General features: G+C 36.6%; 1 protein-coding gene across 1 annotated transcript in view; it reads left to right on the forward strand.

Annotated features, from left to right (window-relative positions):
- The window catches only part of TBC1D12 (TBC1 domain family member 12), a 128,734-nt gene that overhangs the window by 42,173 nt on the left and 71,341 nt on the right, over window positions 1-15,220 (forward strand). Inside the window, exon 2 of the mRNA XM_037727424.1 lies at window positions 4,567-4,690. Within this exon, the coding sequence (XP_037583352.1) occupies window positions 4,567-4,690 (124 nt within the window). The remainder of the gene's footprint in view (window positions 1-4,566; window positions 4,691-15,220) is intronic.

The raw sequence follows: 15,220 nt of genomic DNA on the forward strand, positions 1-15,220 counted from the left end.
CAGCTTCCCAAGAAGCTGGGATAACAGGCGTGTGCCACCACACCCAACTACTTTTTGTATTTTTTTAGTAGAGATGGGGTTTTGCCATGTTGCCCAGGCTGGTTTGGAACTTCTGGCCTCAAGCAGTCTGCCCACGTCATCCTCTCAAAGTGCTGGGATTAAACAGGTGTGAGCCACTGTACCTGGCCCCTCCTTCATTCTTTAAAGATAGTTTTGCTAGATATGGAATTTTTGGTGGATGTTTTTTTTTCCCTTTCTGACCTTTAAATATGTAATCTTACTTCTGGCCCCCATGGTTTCTGAAGAGAAATAAGCTGTTAATCTTATTGAGGATCCCTTGTTTTGATGGTACCTCTCATTTACTGTTTTTCAAAATTCTCTCTTTGTTTTTGAGTTTCACCTGTTTGACTATAATGTATCAGTGTGAATCTCCTTGAGTTTATCCTGCTTAAAGTTTGTTGAGCTTTTTGGATGTGTAGATTATGTCTTTCCTCAGATTTGAGAAGTTTTTGATTATTTCTTCAAATGCTTTTTCTGCCTCTGTCTTTTTCTCCTTCTAGGTCTTCTATGGTACATAGATGGGTACACTTAGTAATGTCTTACAGGCCCCTCAGGCTCTGTTCCTTTATCTTCATTTTTCTTTCTGCTACTGAGAGTGGACAATTTCAATTTTCTTATCTTCACATTTGCCAGTCCTTTCTTCTGCTTAAATCTGCTGTTGAATGCATCTGGCGAATTTCTTACTTTAGTTGTTTTTCAGCTCCAGAATTTATTTGGTTGCTTATTATACTTTCTGTCTTTACTGATATTCTCATTTTGTTTATTCATTTTCCCTCTTAGTTATTTGTCCATGTTTTTTTTTTATTTTCAGTCTCCTAGAGCTTTTTTTTTAAATGAAGTTGATTTAATGTGTTTGACTAATAATTACATTGTTTGGGCTTCCTCAGGGTTGATTTTTGTCAAATTCCTTTTTCTAGGGAGTGGGCTATACTTTCCCATTTCTATGTGTCATGTTTTGTAATTTTGTTGTTGTTGCTGAGAACTGGATACTCTGAATATTATAGTATGATAACTCTATAAATCTGTTTCTCCCATTCCTCAGTGATTGCTTTTTTTGCTTGTTGAGGGCTAAAGCCACCTATTTGTGGCTTTACAAGCTATTTTCGAAGAGTATGTATTCCATATTGTGTATAGTCACAAGTTTTTGTTCTGTTGTCTCTGTGGTTAGCTGGTGACCTAACAAAGATTTCCTTAGATATCTGGCTCCAAAAAAGGAGACAAAAAAGGTTTTACCTTCTTTAGTGTTCAGATAAATACTGACAGTGAAAGCTACTGCTGTGGAGAGTACTGAAACATGCATGTGCCTGCATCTGTCCCTTAGGGCACTCCAGACCAACCAAAATGTACAACTCTAAATTTTGAAGGACGTGATCCTCACTGTCACTCCTGGCACCAACTAGCAACTCCAAGAACATAGGCTGCTATTCCCACTGCCACAAGAGGTGGTGGGTAGTGGTGGTGGTGGTTCTGAGGAATGGGGGAGGATAATTGGTTTATGCATGCTGCTTATTAATACTTATGAAGGATCAGTAGCCTCTTTTTTCATCAAATACTCCCTTGGTTGTTAAAAGGGTTTGATCAGATCCCAGAGTTCTACTAAAGTACTTGATTTCAGTTTCTTTTACTTTTTAAAAAACTCTTACTTTTTTTTGAGATGGAGTCTTGCTCTGTCTCCCAGGCTGGAGTGCAGTGGTGCAATCTCAGCTCACTCGGCTTGAGCCTCTGCCTCCTGGGTTCAAGCAATTCTCCTGCCTCAGCCTCCTAAATAGCTAGCATTACAGGTGTGTAATGCCACCACTCCCAGCTAATTTTTGTATTTTTAGTAGAAACAGGATTTTGCCATGTTGATCAGGCTGGTCTCGAACTCCTGACCCCAGGTGATCCACCCGCCTTGGTCTCCCAAAGTCCAGGATTACAGACATGAGCCACCCGTACCCAGCTCCAGTTACTCCTTCTAGCTCAACTTTCACTTTGGTGGGGAGACTGACCCCTAGATCTTTCCATCCTATCATTTTGTATCCATGATGTCTTTTGAGGTTCAAGTGTTTTAAATTTTATTAAGCCCAGTTTGTCAACTTTTTCTTTTATAAAGAGACTTTATAAACTTTTCTTTTATAAAAGAAAAGAAACTTTTATAAACTTTTTCTTTTATCATGCTTTTGGTGCCATATCCAGTAATTCTTTGCATAAGCCATGGTGACAAAGATTTTCTCCTGTGTTTATTAGTGTGGGTAGATAGGAAGCCTTTAGGGCTAAGACAGGTCACATAGAGATTGTAGAGAAAGTATGACTTGGTGAGAACTGTCTGGCCTGTGTGGGGCTTGCAGAGGAAATTGGCACACTGATGCTGGCAGGAAGCCTTTGGTGGAGTCGTTTTTATGTTGAGCAGGCTTCAGGAACACCATCTCCAGGTTGAGGCTGCAGATTCACCAAAAGGCTGCAAGTTTGCTGAGGGGCTGCAGTCTGGGCATCTGGCTAAGCAGAGCTTTACTGGATGTCCTCACACTTCTACCCCTGATCCACTGTGCAGCCCCTGGAAACCACAGGAGAGCCCCTTTTTCCTTGTCTCCTTTTGGTGTCCTCTACTCAGAAAGCTTAACAATTTCATGTTTGTTTTAAAGGAGAAATGATTAAAGGAATTTTGTCTATTATCCTAGAGCATAAAGGCGAATTTGGAGCAAAGAGGTATTAGAAGAATCATCAACAGAAATAATGAAAAAGATAAACAAACTGGAAGGAAAATGATAGCCATAAATAAGATGTAAACATTTGTTTAAATCAGCTACAAAGTGTTTTCTTGATAAGTAGTGCACAACTTACCAAACATTGTTTATATTAATAGACCATCCTTTGAAGCTTGAAAATTTTTCTTAGAAGTATTCCTAGTCCTTGGCATATTCACTGTTGAAAACTTTCAGCTGTTTAGTGATTTTATGAAGTAGAGAATTAAGCCAGTGTACATGGTCTCTTGAGGTGAAACCTCCAGAGTGTCTTAAAGTAGCAATTATTCTAAGTGTCATATGTTTATCTCCATTATACACCTGAGGAAATAAGAGTTTCTTTTCCTTCCTTTTTTTGGAGGAAGGGTCTTGCTCTGTTGCCCAGGCTGTAGTACAGTGGCAATATCATAGCTCACTGCACCCTTAACTCCTGGGCCCAAGTGATTGTCCCACCTCAGCCTCCCAAGTAGCTGGCACTACAACGTGTGCACCACCATGCCTGGCTATTTTTTATTTTTTGTAGAGACAGGGTCTCACTACTTTGCCCAGGCTGGTCTGAAACTCTGGGCTCAAGTGATCCTCTTGCTTTGACCTCCCAGTGTTGGGATTACAGGCATGAGCCACTATGCCTGGCCATTTCTTTTCTTTATTATTGATTAGCCTGCATTCTTTTGTAGGAGTCCCTCAACATTTTTCATTAAAAACTTATTTTCTGTTATCACTGTTCTGTACTTTTAAGATATATTGATATGGCATTTTGAGTATAGACAAATCTAATTATTTGGGACTTCAACCTATTTGAAACTGTTTGTAACTAATTGTATGTGTGAATTTAAAATTTTCTTTATGTTCATTTATAGCTTATGCAAAGGGTTTATACTAAGTTGACTTCATCAGTGCCTATTTCTAATTAGTTCATGGGCCGCTTGGTCATGTTGTTTTGGAGGGTACGTATTTTGAGTATCATCCCTGCTTACATAAAAATATAGATACTTAATTGGGTTGGTTAGGGCATGGAGATAATAGATAAAATCCTTAATACTTGTGCAAGTTTTTTTTTTTTTTTAGATTTTTTCAGTGAGAGATACTTTCTTCCTTGGTTATATATTGACTGTTTTGTAATAAGCTTTCTTATACATAGCTGGCCTAGGAAAAACAGTTTACATATATGTGTTATAGCAATGGAGGGTTAATAGATATAATTTTATTATAAATTATTACTGTAAATATTTATCCAAATATTATATTACTTAATTCTTTAACTTTTATATAGTTTCTTTTAAATGTTTTTGTTCTTAGAATTTTGGCTATTAATTTTAAGTACATGTACAGTCAATTCTAGTATACTTTGTAGCTGAGTTAAACAAATGTTTGTATCTTATTTATGGCTATCATTTTTCTTCAAATTTGTCTTTTTATTATTTCTGTTGATGATTCTTCTAATACCTCTATATAAGCCAGATACTCTTTATTTTATTTTACTTTAAGTTATGGGACACATAGGCAGAATGCGCAGGCTTGTTACATAGGTATATATGTGTGCCATGGTGGTTTACTGTACCTATCAACCCATCATCTAGGTTTTAAGCCCTACTTGTATTAGGTATTAAGCCAGATATTCTTAATTGAGCTTTGTTATTCTAAGTAATAGTGGTATAAATAGTAGAAATAGCTTTATTTAAAAATATTTTTGTTTTTGCCTTGGGAGCAAACTTAGTATGAAATTACTGTTAAATAGCCCTCTGGTTACAAAAAACACAATTCATGTAACTTTTCTGTGTTTCAGAAACCTTTTTCCAAAAAGGACAAAGGAACTCAAATCAGTTGTCCATAGTGCTCCTGGTTGGAAATTATTTGGTAAAGTCCCTCCTAGAGAGAATCTTCAGAAAACATCCAAAATCATTCAGCAGGTAAGTACTGACATAGCCATGTAGTTTGCACTAGCTTTTCAAGCATTTTTTAAAAAATAACTAACCATATTTTATTTTTATTATTTTTCTAGATACAGACTTTTGGGATTATAGGTATTTATAGGGACCTGCTAAATTTTGTAGAAAAACAGATCACATATTTTCCATTATCTTTTATAGTTATGAAAATTCTTTAAAGGAATATTGATTTTTTTTAACCAGTTATTCCTTGAATAGATTTTTTTAAAACTTAGCGAATGATTCTTACCACATACTGTTTGACTCCAGTTGCAGTTGGTAGCATTTGTCAGTGGCACAGATGTGTGACTGAGTATTGGTAGTTGTGAACTGATGAAATAGTAAAAAGCAAAAACTGAGTAGATTATGAGGTTGAACTCTTTCCTTTGTCACTTTTCTGGTGTCCTCTCTAAACCAAGGACTTTGTAAATGAGTAGAGTTGGTACACAGTCTGTTTCTAGTAATTTAGAAGCTATTTCTTCTGATACTTCTATTAATATCTGTATTCTTGAGTTCTTAAGAGTTTCTGATCTTGACTTATGAACTTTGGCTCTTCAGTACTAGATTAGTGATAATAGAAAGCAGTGAGACTGGATCAATCTGCAGTGTTTTAAAGTTCAGAAAAGTTATTGCTCAGAAGAAGATATGTAATACATTTCCTATTTTTCTCCTTTCCAATTGTAGTTTACCAGATTTAACACAGCTAGCATTTATAAAAACAATCATATGAAGGCAGTAACCGTCATTCAAATTGGAAAAGATATCTTCCTTTACGGATTTAATAGTCTTCCTTTTATTGCTCAGAAGAAAAACTGGTTTTCCAGGTAATATGAAGAAATAATTTTAGATCTTTAAAAGCATTACTGTATTTAATTCTTTTTTCTTCTTTTTGCATTGAATTTATTTTTTCCTCAGGTAAAACAGGAAGTTAGGGAAACACACTACATTTTACAACCCATATTATTTTGTAGTTGATCCTAACCCTTCTTGACACAGCTGTCAAAAGCACTAGCTGTTTAACCATAACCAAGGTGTTCATCCCCACAGAATGTACATGGACAACCCTAGAGGACTGCATATTTCTCCCTGAGAGAAGCAAAAGACAGACAAACAAAAGGCGGTCTTTCTAAGCAGCCCCTCCCTTTCCCCTTTGAGGGATTTACCTGAACTTTCTAGCTATTCAGCACTTAGACCATCCTCCTCCTCTCCCTGTAAACCAACTTAATTTCTTTTTTCAAGAGACTGGGTCTTGCCATGTTGCCCAGGCTGCCCTCAAACTCCTGGGCTTAAGTGATCCTCCTGCCTTAGATTCCTGAGAAGCTGGTACCACACCTGGCTTGTAATTAATTTTCTTTACAAGTGATTAAAATAGTGAATAGTTTATCTATTGGTACTTAAAACTGTATGCTGTGATCCCCAAGCCATGTGCTCAGACACTCTGGTGTTCTGCACTTAACACACTGGGGTACTGTGGGATATTTAAATTTTTTGAGGCAAACTCAGTGATATTCCACATCAGTTGGATATGGCTTAGACTGTTAATTTGAAGCAGTACACAGTTCCAACATTAAATACCACTACATACTTTTCTGTGGCATCATATCTTTGTGAATCTGTTTTTTCCAAAATTGCTGTGATGAAAACCAGCTACTGTACAAAAGTCATTGTGGGACTGGAAATGAGGGTGATACCTAATCTGATTTTAAGGTTTGAGAAATTGTATATAGTGCACAAAGCCACACATGCCCATATTGGTAATCAGTTGTGATTAAGAATGAGGCTGGGCGTAGTGGCTCATGCCTGTAATCCCAGAACTTTGGGAGGCTGAAGCAGGTGGATCATTTGAGGTTAGAAGTTCAGGACCAGCCTAGCCAACATGGTGAAACCCCATCTCTACCAAAAATACAAATAAGTAGCCAGGCATGGTGGTGCATGCCTGTAGTCCCAGCTACTTGGGAGGGTAAGACAGGAGAATTGCTTGAACCCAGAAGGTGGAGGTTGCAGTGAGCCAAGATCACACCACTGCACTTCAGCTTGGGTGACAGAGCGAGACTCCATCACACACACACACACACACACACACACACACACACACACACGTATTTTTTTTTCAATTTATGTGTTTTTTTTTTTTAGTGGTTACTGTTAGGATATATATCCTTATTAAATTGTTTAGACATAGCTACTTATTAAACAGAATAATTAGGTATTTCTTTTGGCTTAGGAGTTACTGTGAAAAAATTACTGAGACACTAAAGACATTGACCAAGAAAGATTGGAAACCTCTGCTATTAACTCCTTTTTTTTTTGAGGGGGAGAGGGGTAAAGTCTGAAAGTAACTTCTCTTGTCTAGAGTTTTTCAGAAGACCAAGTTTGCCCTCTAGAGGCAAAACGGTGGTCTTGCTACTGAAGGTTTCTGTAGGTATTCTTGATTTTTTATGATAGTTTAAATATGCATGCACATACATTTTTATATCTTTATATAAACTAACATTCTATGATATTTTCTTACCATAAGTCTCTGAAGAAATTACTAGTTGGATAATTATCTTTGCTGATATACTGTGTACCTTTAATCTGCTGTTTTCATTTTAGAAAGCCAAGACCTCACATTCTCCTTTATATATATGACATAAAAACTTGATGAGTGCTCGGGAAAAGAACAGCTCTTTTTTATATGGGAAGAAGAAGTAGAGCTGAAATGTAGTTTCTGCCTCTGTGGCCCGTTCTCTGATCCTTTAACAGATTATTGTTTCCCTGAGCCACTTACTTTACTTTTTGAGCTTTCTAGCTATGTCACAGTTATTAGTGTATATTTTAGTGCCCTTTTTGTGGTTAGGTTTGTTCTCTGGGAGGTATTATGTATAGTCAAGTTATTGTTCTTCTGACCCTTTTCTACCTTCAAAATATGTATTGGCCGGGCACAGTGGCTCACACCTGCAATCTCAGCACTTTGGGAGGCCGAGGCAGGTGGATCACCTGAGGTCAGGAGTTTGAGACCAGCCTGGCCAACATGGTTGAAACCTGGTCTCTACTAAAAATACAAAAATTAGCTGGGTGTGGTGGCAGGTGCCTATAATCCTAGCTGCTCAGAAGGGCGAGGCAGAAGAAACCCTTGAAACTGGGAGTTGGAGGTTGCACTGAGCCAAGATTGTGCCAATCCAGCCTGGGTGACAAAAGCAAAACTCTGTCTCAAAAAAAAAAAAAAAAAAAAAAACACATATGTATCACTTTTACCATGTGATGAAACATGTTTTTACTTCTTGCTTTCTGCTTCAGTGTGTGTCCTCTACTCCCTATTTGTCTAACTTTGTCGTCCTCTTCCCTGCAATTATCATTTTTCAAAGTGGGTATGATTTTCTCTTGATAGTAATGGTAAATTTACAATTTTGTATCTCTGTTCTAAATTAGAAACATTTTTTTCACAGCCCTGATTTTTGAATTCTCTGAAACATTATAAAATTGTATCTGAGAATCTTTACCATGTATGCTTTCAGATAGGTGTTACATGTTTGGAATCAGAAACCGAAAGTGAGGATAATATCAGTAAAGCCATGAGGAGTGTTATGACACTTCTGTCCTGTTTTGGGATAGGGTCTTAAGCTGTTATGGCTTTAGGAAATGAAGAGGTAGCTAGTAATTTCGGTGTAAAAAACTACTAAGAGAAATGATGCCTCACTTGCCTTTTGAATGGCAAAACAGTCAGATTTATTAGGAGATGAGAGTAGTAGTATTTCATTGGCTAATAACTTTATAAAGCTAGTCTTCAGAATCTCTAGGAGATGGGGCTTGCTATGTTGCCCAGGCTGGCCCCAAACTCCTGGGCTCAAGCAATTCTCCTGTCTTAGCCTCCGGAGTACAGGGCACTACAGGCGCACATCACTGTGCCCTGCAGAGTTGCCATATTTTTAAATATAACTATGTTATTAAGCCAAACATTTCTTTAATGGAAAGACATCTGTAGGATTATACACTAAGTAAAGAAAAAAAGATTTAATTTACAAAGTTTTTGCTGGGTGCGGTGGCTCACATCTATGTCCCAGCACTTTGGGAGGCTGAGGCAAGTGGATCACTTGAGGTCAGGAGTTCGAGACCAGCCTGGCTAACCCCATTTCTATTAAAAACACAAAAAAGTTAGTGGTTATAGTGGTGCTTACCTGTAACCCTAGCTACTTGGGAGGCTGAGGCAGGAGAATCACTTGTACCTGGGAGGCGGAGGTTGCAGTGAGCCAAGGTCACACCACTGTACTCCAGCCTGGGCTGTTTCAACAAAACAAAACAAAACTTTTTTCTCTATTATTAGGTACACAGATAACACATGATTATATTCTCTTTATAAAATAGAAAAGATATATCATAGAATGATATATCTCAATTCACTTTCCTTTCACATTTTTAGGCCTTTTAAAATTCACTTTTTTGTGTGTGGAAAACACGTAATTATTTTTGGATGTATATATTTTGCATATGTGGTATTATATACATATATTTTTTTTTTCTTTTTTGAAATTAAAATAAATTCAATCTTTTTTCTTTAATAGAGACGGGGTTTCACCATGTTGGCCAGGATGGTCTCAATCTCTTGACCTCGTGATCCACCCGCCTCGGCTTCCCAAAGTGCTAGGATTACAGGCGTGAGCCACCGTGCCCGGCCTTATATATGCTTTTTTTTTCTATTCAAGAATGAAATGTCACCACGTGTATTTATATGTACACACACACATACACACACAGACAGATGTATATATATATAATTTAACTCTACATGTTTTGTACCTGTAGCTTTTCAGAGATATGTGGATTCATAAGTGAAAGATACCTGTAGGTTAAATGTTAAATTTTTTTTTATTCCTATGCTAACTTTTATTACAAGTCTGATCAATTTTAGTGCTTTCCGTGTTAACAGTAAAGAAACATAAAAAACATTTTAGGATTATAGCAAAGTCAAACTGACTGAAGTTTGGCATTTAACTTGATGATCAATTCCCAAATCACAAAAACATTCCTAGTATTGCTTTTTGAGGATTATCACATGTGTTCTCTTGCAGATGTGAAATTCAGCTTGTGGCCTTTTGAACCAATTGGTGAGCCATGTTAAAAATTGCATCTTATAATCATAGATAATATTTCAGTTATATCATAGTGTAGTTGACCTGGGTTTTTTTTTTTTTTTTTTAGTAGGTAAAGTTGGAATACAGCTACATTGTCCTATGAACTCCAGACTATAAGTGAGAATGATTTCAAATGAACCATGTTATATATAATTATGATACAATTGCATACTAAATTGAATATGCATGATTTATGTCAAACTGATAATCTTTCAGAGAAAGTTATCTTTTTTTGCTAGACTCTACTTTTATATTGGTATCTTTAACGTGAAAATGAGATTGTAGTACTTACTTAGATGATCAAGTTTTTCATCAACATTCATGCCATTTTCTGGAGAAGTTTAAGTTGAGTGGTTGAATCAGTTTCACATAACTTTTGACAGGCAAGGAAAAAAGTTTTAAGATACTAATTTCTTAATCAGAGAGTTTCAAATTGTCTAAAAGTAGAATAGGTCACTTTCCTTAGGTAAGCTTTTGCTTTACAACATTATGGAAAGGACTAGCATACATGTGTTTTGTGAGCAGTAGTTAAATGTTAAATACGTAACACTTTGGACATGTTAGAGCTTAATTTTCTGCTTTCTGATTTTATTAGTATGTGTAATGGAATATTTGAAAAGAAGTTCATTGGTTTTAATTATACTTAAATATAGATACTCTTGCTGTAAAATTTGGCTAAGTACTGCAAAAACAAAGCATTTCTTTTACTGATGTTAAACTGTAGAGGGGCTGGACTGTGTTCAGAAGTTATTCTTAAGAAAATTTTGTTTTTGAGACAGGCTCTTGCTCTGTTGCCCAGGCTAGAATGCAGTGACATGAACATGGCTCACTGCAGCCTTGACCTCTTGGGTTCAAACGATCCTCCCACCTTAGCCTCCCGAGTAGCTGACACTACAGGTACATGCTACCATGCCTGGCTAATTCTTTTATTTTTAGTAGAGACAGGGTCTCACTGTGTTTTCGAGGCTGGTCTTGAACTTCTGGGCTTAAGTCATCCTCCCACATTGGCCTCCCTAAGTGTTGGGATTACAAGCATGTGCCACCACGACCGACCAGAAGTTATTCTTCAAAAGTTTAAAAAATTGTTACACCTTTGCATGTTTTGTTTTCACCTTTATTTACCTTATCTGTTATCGCCTTGAAAAGGTAGTCAATAACTACATTTCTAGTTGCATGTGTGTTCTTTATTGATGGTTGATAAATTATTGTGCATTCCCATGTATAAATGGATTTCATAAAAATTAATTTGTGTGATCTAAAGATTGGAGAGTAACTAGTAATATTTTTGGGCCTGTGCTTCTGGGAGAATGGAGAAGTATGAGCCTCAAGAAAGAAGCCCAAATTATTAATGAAAGAAAATTAAAAGAATAAAGATAAGTTTTCACAGATTCAACAGGGTATAGAATTCGAGGGGACATTTTTTTATTTTATCAGAAACGGAGACTTGGAAAGGGTTACAGTTTGAAAATACTCTGAATATCTATATTTGATTACAGAAATACTATTTTGCATATCAACATATTAAAAGTTTTATTCATCCTGTCTTTTTCTCAGACTTATATATCATGGTAGGTTTCAGACTAAACAAACAAGATTATGGTAGCAACTTTGCAAAAATGAAGTTTACTAAGGTACTCTTATATGCCAGGGAATGATGAAATGTTTTGCTCTGAGATTGCAATTTAGCTTGAAATATAGGATGGGTTTTTTTGTCTCTGAATTCATAGATCTGGAATAAAATGAATAGTCTATAAAGACATCATAATCAGCTAAACCCTGTCTATCCCAAGCGTAATGGTTTTCTCAGCTCTTAGATCAAGTTGTGTAAGAGACTCTTAATCTTGGGCAGACATGGTCTTGAGGTAGTAGAGATGGGGAGGTTTTCTGCTTCTGAAACATTATTCTGGCTCTCTATGAATTGTTCACAGCATATAGAAATAGAAGGGTTTACTCACTAATAATGGTTTAACACTAACCCCTTTAAGGAGAGTGTTCCTACTGTTCACTGAACCTCAAAGTCAAGTCAGTTAATGGATATATCGGTGTGTTTATCAGGCTATTTTGGCTCTCTCCTTGTCTCTGATGGAGAAGCTTCTATGCTACTATTCTTTCTTCTTGTCAGTCTCCATATTTTATTTATTTATTTAACCAGCTATTCAAAGATTCTTGTCACCCTCCCTTTGAATCCAGTCTGATCTTTTCACAATTTCCCTCCTGGTACACCTTTCTGGTAAATCCCTTTAGCGCAGAATGCAAGGCATCAAGTGTGGTAGAATACCATTCTGCTGCCAATTCAATATGTTACCTGATATTAGCAAACTCTAGGCCTTTTCTATAGCAGAACTTGAAGGACAGAATTACTGAACTGATCTTAGATTTCTTAAGATTTTCTGGCTTGTTTCCATGAACTCTTCATTCAAAAATATTATTAGGTACAATTTAGGTTCTGGGCATATATTATATATATGATATGTGAAGAAAGAATAGTAGCATAGAAGTTTCTCATTGAGAGACAAGGAGAGAGCCAAAATAGTCTGATATATACACTGATATATCCATTAACTGACGTGACTTTGGGGTTCAAAGTCAAGTGCCAACTCTTTTGGTCATTTAAAAAAAATTATTAAGTTGTATAAGTTAGTTTTTGGTTGTTAAACCAACTTTGCATTCCAGGAATAAACTATGATCAGTCACAGTTATTATTCACTTTGCATATTTTTAGATTAGATCTGCATATATATATATTTAAATGTAAAAACCATGGCAGTTGTAGGTTCATAGCAGATTTGAGGAGAAAGTACAGTGAGTTCCATATAACTCCGGTCCCCACATAAACACAAACTCTTTCACTGTCAGCATCCTATTCCACAGCTGATCATTTTTTACAACCAGTGAACTTACACTGGCACACTGGCACTCAAAGTCCATAGTTTACAATAACATTCATTCTAGGTATTGTACATTTTATGGCTTTGGACAAATGTATAATGACATGTGTCTACCATTGTAGTGTTATACAGCATAGTTTCACTACACTAAAAATTGTGCTATGTGTATTCATCCTTTCCTCCCCCAATCCCCTGGAAACCACAGACATTTGTCTTGTCTCCATAGTTTTGTCTTTTCCAGTCTGTTGCGTAATTAGAACCAGACAGTATTTAGCTGTTTCAGGTTGGTTTCTTTCACTTAGTAATATGCATTTATTTATATTTCCTCCATGCCTTTCCATGGCTTGATAGTTCATTTCTTTTTAGTGTCCAATAATACTCTGTTGTCTCGAAACACCACAGTTTATTTACTCATTCACCTACTGGTGGACATTTTAGTTGCTTCCAAGTTTTGGCTGTTATTAATAAGCCTTCTCTAAACTTCTACATGTAATTTTTTGTGTGGTTTTATGTTTTCAGTTCATTTTGGTAAATACCAAAGGAAGTGATTTCCGGATCATAAGAATATGTTTAGTTTTGTAAGAAACTAGCAAGCTCTCTTCCAAAGTGGTTGTGCCATTGTGCATTCCCAGCAGCGTTGAATGAGAGTTCCTCTTGCACCACATTTTCTCCAGCATTTAGTGTTGTCAGTGCTTTGAATTTTGGCCATTCTCTTGGCTATGTAGTGGTGTCTCATTGTCTTAATTTGCAGTTCCCTGATGACACATGATGTTGAACATCTCTTCACATGCCTACCTGCCATCTGTATATCTTCTTTGATGATATACAGGTCTTTTGCTCATTTTAACAAATCAGGTTGTTCAATTTCTTATTGTTGAATTTTAAGAGTTCTTTATATTTTGGATAATAGTCCTTTGTCAGGCATGCCTTTGGCAAATGTGTTCTCTCTGTGGCCTGTTTTCTCATCCTCTTGATAGTGTCTTTCACAGACCAGAAGTTTTAAATTTTAATGAACCTCCAGCTTATTAACATAGTAGTCTCCTCTTATCACAGTTTCACTTTCCACAGTTTCAGTTAGCCATGGTCAGCTGCAGTCTGAAAATATTAAGATATTTTGTGTGCGTATGTGTGTCTGTGTGTGTGTGTGTGTGTGAGAGAGAGAGAACACATTCGTATAACTTTTATTATAGTATTTTGTTCTAATTGCTCCATTTTATTGTTAATGTCTGAACTGTGTCTAATTTATAAATTTATGAAGTTTATAAAACCTTATCATATGTATAGGAAAAAGGCACATATAGGATTAAGTATTATCCATGGTTTCAGGCATCCACTGGGGGTCTTAGAACATATTTCCCAAGAATAACGGGGGGACTATTGTATTTTAATTTTAACTTTTTTGTTGATCCTGCATTTAGTGTTTATCTAAAAAGTCATCACCATACTCAAGGTCATCTAAATTTTCTGTGTTATCCCCTAGGAGTTATATAGTTTTGCATTTTACATTTAGGTCTGTAAACCATTTTGAGTTAATTTCTTGTGGTGGATGTAAAGTCTGTATGCAGATTGATTTTTTTTTTTTTTTGCATGTTGATGTACAGTTGTTCCATTACCATTTGTTGAAAAGCCTATCTTTGCTCCATTGTATTGCCTTTGCTCCTTTGTCAAAAATCAGTTGACTATATTTATGTGGGTTTATTTCTGGGATCTCTGTTCTGTTCCATTGAGCTATTTGTCTGTTCTTTCACCAATGCCAACACTGTCTTGATTATTGTAGCCTTATGATAAACCTTGAATTTGAGTAGTGTCAATTCTCTGACTTTGTTTTTCTTCAATATTGAATTGGCTGTTCTGGGCCTTTTGTCTTTCCATGTAGCTTTAGAATCAATTTATCATCCCCAAAATAATTTGCTGAGATTTTGATTGGGATTATGTTGAATCTATAGATCAGGTTGAGAAGAGCTAACATCTCAATGACATTGAGTCTTCTTATTCATAAACATGGAATATCTTTTCATTTATTTTGTTTTCTTTATCTTCAAAACAAGTTTTATACTTTTCCTCATATGGATCTTGCATATATTTTGTTAGACTTATACCTAAGTATTTTATTTTTATGATAATGTGGCTTTTTTTTTTTTTTTTCAATTTGAGAGCAGGTACTGTTTATTAGCTGACCAGCTTAGAAAAATAATCATGGGAGGGAGGATTCAAGATGGCTGTCTAGGAACAGCTCGGGATTGCAGCTCCCAGTGAAAGTGCAGAGGGTGAGTGGACGCTGCATTTTTATTGCCCACAGACTAGGAAATTCCCAGGCAGAGGAGCTCCACGGTCGCCAGCGCGGCTGTTTCGGCCAGCGTGGCTGTGCCGGCTGGCGCCGCTGCTTTGCCCCACATGGCTGCTTTGTCGGTGCCCCGGAGCAGTGGTTCTCCGTACAAGATACACCGGTCCAGGTGCCCTTTTGGCTGGCGATTGGAGCCACAGGAAGTCACCCATTCGTCTGTTTAAAAAGG

This window comes from Cebus imitator, unplaced genomic scaffold, assembly GCF_001604975.1.
Source record: "Cebus imitator isolate Cc_AM_T3 unplaced genomic scaffold, Cebus_imitator-1.0 Scaffold230, whole genome shotgun sequence".
NCBI classification, from domain to species: Eukaryota; Metazoa; Chordata; class Mammalia; order Primates; family Cebidae; genus Cebus; species Cebus imitator.